General features: G+C 54.4%; 2 protein-coding genes across 2 annotated transcripts in view; one reads left to right on the top strand and one right to left on the bottom strand.

Moving 5' to 3' along the window:
* Positions 1–4262: 4262 nt before the first annotated feature.
* TSSK6 (testis specific serine kinase 6) lies at positions 4263–5603 on the bottom strand. Its single transcript, XM_032412267.1, has one exon. The coding sequence runs from the start codon at positions 5538–5540 to the stop codon at positions 4719–4721; it is 822 nt and encodes a 273-aa protein (XP_032268158.1). The 5' UTR covers positions 5541–5603; the 3' UTR covers positions 4263–4718.
* A 594-nt stretch (positions 5604–6197) lies between these two features.
* Positions 6198–7108, top strand: part of NDUFA13 (NADH:ubiquinone oxidoreductase subunit A13) — a 9577-nt gene continuing 8666 nt past the window's right edge. The window contains exon 1 of the mRNA XM_032412540.1: positions 6198–6486. Coding sequence (XP_032268431.1) covers positions 6393–6486 — 94 coding nt within the window. The 5' untranslated portion in view covers positions 6198–6392. The remainder of the gene's footprint in view (positions 6487–7108) is intronic.

Genomic DNA, 7108 nt, shown 5'->3' on the forward strand with positions numbered 1-7108 from the left:
CCCCTTTGCAGTATAACTTCTCTGATAAGCCCCAAATGAGTAGTTCTTTGATGAGGTTTATGATGTTGCAGGAATGGCGTATTAAATACCTCTCTGCATGTGGGGTTTGGACATACTAGGAAAGGGTTAGTAATGTTAAGAGTGTTCTCCCAGCAGCAAAGCCTGCCAAAATTGGTCACAGTGCTGGGGTCCTCGTCTCCCCCATCCCCACCCCAGGAGCCTCAGGACTGAAAGGACCTGGTTCCTAGAAGCAGTGAGAATGTGTGAGCACCCAGTCCCAAATGATGATGATGGTCCCAAGTTATCTGTGACATGAACTCTGAACGGCAACTGGAAACTGTTCAAGATGCTAGCCACTCAAGGGTGAAGGGTTGCATGTTTGAAATGGCCATACGTGTATACATGCATGTGCACATAGATATATGTGTGTCTACTTGGAGCCTCCCATTGCTCTGGCCATCCTACCCATGTCACTGGGTCCCCAGTGTCCCAACTGTGATGTTGGGACTCACACCTTTGATAAGGCCAACAGTTGCCCTCCTCCCAGGGGTAGCCTCTGCTCCTGTCTGTACCCTAAGACCTTCACAAAGCAAAACTTGGCCCCAGTGCAGAGGGAATGAAAGACACCTGAGTACAGCTCTGCTGTGTTGTGGTTCCTGTGTCCCACGAGTCATTTTCCTGTGGACGGAAAGACATGGGGAGGAGTTTTCTATATAAACATTCTCATCACAGGGGTGTAAATCATGGAAAAGGCCGGCGTTGCTGCTGCACCATAGAGTTTTTATTTGATGCCGAGTTATGCTGCACATTATGGTTGCCTAAAGAACTTGGACTGAGCTTTTTTTTTTAAAAAAAGGACAGCTAAAGTTTTATAATCCTTAACAATGAAAGTGTAATAGACAGTTACACTAGTTCAGGGTATTTGGAAGGTGGGGGTTTGGGGGATGGGTGGGTGGGGAGGTTGTCACTTGTATTTATTGTGACGCTAAATCTTTGATAATAAATGTAAAAGGTTGGCCACCAAACCGGAATAGAAGTTCCAATAAACAGAGGCTGGAATCAATGGCTATGCTTGTGTCACGAGGAAGTTTTAGAATCTGACGGAAAATAAAGAAATGGACAATGGCTTGGCTGTATTTTTCTTTTGTCCCCTCGGCCCTGGTTTCCCTGCATTATTTTTGTCCCAGCTTTGGGACAGCTTGGAGACTGGGGAAGGTGTAGCAGGGTGACCCCTTGTTAATGGGGAAACAATGAGACACCTGCTTCTTGGGCTTCTTTCGGACTTCATTTCCAAAAGTGGGTGGAGTACCTCCCCAAACTGGGCACTGTGGCTTTGCTTCTGGGCCTCCCATCTTCACCAGAACCTGTGGCTTTGTGGCCTACTTATCCACAGCTGAGAGAGTGAGGTGAGAAGTCAGGGGGTTTTGCCTGTCCACCAGCTCTTAACCCCTTCCAGCCTCCACCCCAGAGTGGCAAGTTCTTCTGGGCCTATTTTCAGACTTGGCATCTGCACTGGGTGTCCTTGCTGCAGGAGCTGTTACCGATGCAGGTTCCAGCACGGATGGAGCTGCCCTGCCAGCTCCGAAATGAACAATTCTGGTGAAAATTTGTTTTCAGATATTGATACACTGTTTCAAAAGTTATTTATAGGGCGCCTGGGTGGCTCAGATGGTTAAGCATCTGCCTTCGGCTCAGGTCATGATCCCAGGGTCCTGGGATCGAGTCCCGCATCGGGCTCCTTGCTCAGCAGGGAGCCTGCTTCTCCCTCTCCCTCTGCCTCTCCCTCTGCTTGTTCTCTCTCCGTCTCTCTCGCAAATGAATAAATAAAAATTAAAAAAAAAAAAAAGTTATTTATAAAGTGGGACCTGTGCTCACTGGTGAATTTTTATTTTTTTAAAGATTTCTTTTAGAGCAAGAGCGCGAGTGGGGGAGGAGCAGAGGGGGAGAGACTCTCAAGCAGGCTCCCAATGCGGGGCTCCACCTCAGGACCCTGCGATCACAACCTGAGCCAAAACCAAGAGTCATATGCTCAACTGACTGAGCCACCCAGGTGCCCCACTGACTGGTGAATTCTAATGTGCCTAGAATATGACCCTGTTTTCCTAGGTGCTTTTATTATTTTCATTTATTTTTTGCAGTTTCTCGTCTTTTTTCTTAAGCCATTCCTGCCTCCAACCTGGGGGTAGATGGTCCTCTCCAACCACCACACCTAGCTAGGTTTCACATGGGCAAGGCACAGAACTGATAGAAGACATTACAGAAATTAAACCCAAACCTGCCCCAGTCTACCTGTGATACATCCTGACTGGTGCCCCATACCCCAACACTGGCTGTGAGCACCACACTTACGGGGTATTATCTCAGGGGCTCCAAATTCAGCCCTCAAGTGAGTTTTCACTGGGTAAGGCACAGGCTCCTCAATTGACCCACTGACACAACAGGGGTGAGTTTAAAGCAGCTTCTCCAGCCAACAAATGGGACAATTGCCCCAATCCCTGAGGTCTTGTCCCCTCCGAACTGATCCACAGGTCTGTGGCCATGGGGTAGGAAGAGACCCAGGCCCCATTGCTCATACAGATTAATCTATGGATAGAAAAAGGCACATACCATACCCAAGGCACTAGGATTCCTTGTGACAAGGGCAAGGAAGGAAAGAACGGAGTGTCAGGGAAGAGGTGACTTAAACCAAATCTGCAATGAAGAAAGGGGGAAAGTGGTTCAGGGAATGGCAACAGCCAGTGCAAAGGCTCAGAAGTGAGACCAAACCCGGAGGGTCAAGGACAAGGCAGGCAGTGTGCCTGGGCCACAGGAAAAAGGGGTGAGGATGTGGGTTTCATTCTGAGTGTAGTGGGAGCCTCAAGAAGGCTCAGGGTGTGGTCTTTCAATGAGCCACACAGCCCTTCCCTACAACCCGGAGGAAAGGTTCCTACCTCCATTTTCCAGGTGCGGAGCCCAAGGATGGTCCAGACCAGAAGAGGCGCCTTCCTTAGCGTAAACCAGAGGGGTTGGGTTTTCTTTCTCAGCTTAGACGTGAACCAGCCAGGACTGGAGGCAAGGCACTTCCCCTCTCTTAGCCTCGGTTTCCTCATCTGCCTATTTGAAGGGGGTTAGGGAAGAGTTGGCACTTAATCCCCAGGGCACCTGAGAACACAAAGCGTGAGTGAGCAGGAGCAGAGAATGGTCAGACCCACAAAATGACCAGCCTCCTTGGGGACTGTGTGGGGCTTGGAGGCAGGTAGGATTAGGGCTTAGGGAGACATCTTCCATGCACCCCAAATGAGAGACAGCCGCTGTCACCAAACCCACTAACCTCATTGCAACAAAATAATCCCCAAACTCCCCCAGGCCCTGTGGGGTCCCCTCTCCAGACATACACTTTTACCTCTCCACATCTTCTCCCTCCCTCTCCATTCTAGCCATAGGACTTTCGTGGCATTCCCCAAACACACCAGCTTCAATGTATCTTGGGAACACTCAGAACACGTTCCTTCTGCTGTTTCCAGTGGCTGATTCCTTCAGGGTTAAGCTCAAATGTCTGCTTCAGTCCTTCCTTGGTCACCTGCCCCTCCCCTCACCCAGCATTTAGCACAAGTTACAATCATTTTCTTTCCATGCTATTCATTTTTACTTGACTTTTCACTTGCCTCCTCGCTGAGGGCAGGGATGGATCTAAACCTCTTTGTGGAGTCCCAGAGCTTGGCACACAGTAGGCGTTCAATAAATGCATGAATGAAGAGAGGACTGAAGTAACCAGCTTGCCCAGCAGACTCATGCCTCACTCTTGACTCTCCCCTGCCCCAGACAACTTCTTTACCAAGGAAGGGCCCTTACTAAGGAGCGCTTCCACCACCTCCCCACCCCACTCCAGCCATATCCAGTTTCAAATTCCAGATGTGTTATTGGGCAAGTGTCATTTGTGTGGGCCTCAATTTCCTCATCTATAAACGCTCAGTTTCTGTTGAGACAGGCGGCCCCCCCCCCCCCCCCCCCCCCCCCCGCTGCTAAATCCTTAAACACAGTGAGGGTGCTGGGATCCTTGCTCCCCAGCCCCGCATCTCTATTGCCAGGGCCATCACGACCCCGGCACGACCCTTCGAGTTCGCTTGAGGCTGGAGAGCCTCAAAAAGTCCGGTTTGAATCCTCCCAATTCCCTTTCGAGACCTAGAGCTAGAAGCTTTCTCTACAATGGGGCACCACGCCTGCCTTCCCCGAGGGACAACCTCCCACCCCTACTTGGTAAAAGGGGGGCCGTTTTTAGAGGCAGCTGCGAGGAAGAGCGAGTTTATTGCAAGTTCCAAGGAGGCAGCGCCCGGAGCGTGCCTTCCCCCACCAGCCTGCGTGGCTGCCTGAAGAAGGACGCCCTCCACACGCGTCCACTCGCTGGCAGCTCCTCCAGGTAGCCAACGCCTGCCCGCAGCCATCGCTCATTCCGCGCTGGCGCAATGCTTCCATTTCTTCTCGTCCCTTCCCCTCCCGAGGCCTTCTTTTGGGGAACAGAGGAAGCGCTTGCACCCTCCCGCTCTCGGGATCGTGGGGAGAGGAGCTAGATTCTAAGCAGGGGCGACTACCGCCCGGGACGTCCAGAGACCAGAAAAAGGGGGAAGTGCGCGTGCCCAGTGGCGCGTGTCGGCTTCGCGGGGGTACCGAAGCGCGCCTGGCGCGCGTGCACTGCGCTTGCGCAGTGCTCGGGGCGGCGGGAATGGCGGGAACCCCGGCATCTAGCTGGAGTCCCCAGCACGCAGCCAGCCGTTGCGCGCTACCTGGCCCGCTGAGGGCCTGGCGGACGGGCTGAACTGCAGTAGTTCTGCGATCAGGGCCTTGCAGCGCTCGGACAGCTCGAGGCCATCGGGGTAGAGGACGCCACGCTTCTGGCGCCTGGGCAGACCAGCGATGTCCGAGTCGTCGAAGGGCATGCACCCGGTGACCATGACGTAGAGCACGACGCCCAGGCTCCACACGTCGTACTTCTTGGGGTCGTATGGGATACCCAAGAGTACCTCAGGCGACGCGTAGGCGGCCGAGCCGCAGTAGGTGGTGCTCAGGTCAGGATAGCCGTGTGCCTGGCGACCAAAGCCAAAATCAGTGAGCTTCACGCGGCGCTCATCGGGGCTCAACAACACGTTTTCGCACTTGAGGTCCCGGTGCACCAAGTGGTGGTCATGCAGGTAACGCACAGCCCCAGCGATCTGCGCGAAGAGGTCACGCGCCTGACCCCCGGGGATGCGCCCACTGCGCTGCACTGCCTGCAGCAGGTCGGTGGCAGCCGCCTCCATCACGATATAGAGCTTCCCATTGCACACCTCTATGAACTCGAAGACGTGCACAATGTGCGGGTGTCGCACGCCCCGTAGGATGGACAGCTCGCGCGGCAGAAACTTGTTGACGAAGTCGGGCGGCGCGCGCCGCCGGTCCACCACCTTGATGGCCACTGTGCCCTTGTACTTCTTGGACGTGGCCACCTTCACCTTGGAGTAACTGCCCTCGCCTATCGTGCGTCCCAGCTTATAGCCGAGTTCGCTCAGAAGTTTGTCGCCCGACATGGTGGCGCCTGGGGCGCGCGGGAAGCAGGAGGCGGCTGCTGTCGGGGGGCGGCCGGACTCCAATACCGGGCCTAACCCATGGCGCTTGGCACCTGCACACCCGCACCCCCATGTGCCCACTCCCGGGTCCCCGCCGCAGCGGTGCCTTTTATTGCCCAGGTAACAATTTCTGCCTTGTGAAGTGACCACGGGCGTCACCCCGCCTTGGGGTGGGGGCCCCCTGGACCCCGCCCCACAGGGCCCCCAAGGCCATCAGGCTTTGTGACTCATAATCGCTCTGAATGGCCCACTTCCCATGAGAGACCCTGGCAAAGGGTCCCGACCACCACTCGGGAGCAGAATCGGTGCCTGGCATTGGGGCGGCTCTTCATGAGTCGAATCTGAGCAGCCGTCGCCCCCCAGCTTCGTGTACCCAGCTCTGGCCATGTGGAGCTTTGGGACGCCCGCACAGCCCCGCGAAGGGGAGAAAACGAGAGAGGGGGCTTAACTCGGTGACCCGGCTCCCTCAGGAGCTTGGGGTCTCTGAATGGCCTCAGCACTGCACCAGAGGGAAGGTGTACGGAGGTGCTTTAGGGCAAGGACCCGGGCGACCGGACAGGCTACAGGCGTCTACACTGACTGAGCCAAGCCCCGTCTAAGAGAAGAAATACGGAGTCCTCGGCTACAGCCTGGCCGCCCAGTCGATCCCTGGACCTATTGCCCAAGCTCTCCTTCGCGGTGGGATCGTTACACTAGCGTCCTAGGCGCCCTAGTCCCGCCCAAGACGTGCGCGGTCCATTCCGCCACACTCATCATGGCGGCGGCGGCCGGACGTAACTTCCGCTCGCGGCCGGAAGTTGGGGTCCCGCGAGCATGGCAGCATCGAAGGTGAAACAGGACATGCCCCCTCCGGGGGGCTATGGCCCCATCGACTACAAGCGGAACCTTCCGCGTCGGGGACTGTCGGGTCAGTGTCGCACTACGCCGGGGTGTCAGGGTTGGGGCTTCGGGGCGCCGCGACGGGCGGGGGGCGCCGGGGAGTCTCGCGGACCTCAGTTTCCGCCGCAGTGTGACGGGAGGCGGAGCCCAGGGATTCCCGATGGCTTCGGTAGTAACGAGGATAACTGCTGGAGTTTGTCGAACGCTTATTAAGCTTTGTTTTCTTCACAGAACAGTCCGGGAGGTCGGTCCCGTTAATTCTTCCCATTCTACAGTTGGTTAGATCAATGTAGCCCGTGCCCCGAGCCCTCAGCCACACTTCGTTTCACAAGTGGGGAAACTGAGGCCCTGCCCCCAGGGCTACCCAGTGTAAAACTCGTGCTGAAACGGAAACATTGAGGGAATTTAGAAGATGTTCCTCTCTGGTAGTCCCTACCTGCGGATGTCCCAGGAATATGTATTCTTAAATTTTTCAAATGTTTTAAGTAACATTTAAAATTTTGTTATTGGGCTCAACACAAGAAAATGTAAAAAAAAAAAAAAAAAAAAGGGCCACATACTTTGCACCTAGGGTTAACAGAGAAATACAAAATTTTATTTTGTTTTATTTATTTATTTTTAAGATTTTATTTATTTATTTGACAGAGAGA

The sequence above is a fragment of the Phoca vitulina genome, unplaced genomic scaffold, assembly GCF_004348235.1.
Source record: "Phoca vitulina isolate PV1807 unplaced genomic scaffold, GSC_HSeal_1.0 scaffold13, whole genome shotgun sequence".
In the NCBI taxonomy this organism is placed as follows: Eukaryota; Metazoa; Chordata; class Mammalia; order Carnivora; family Phocidae; genus Phoca; species Phoca vitulina.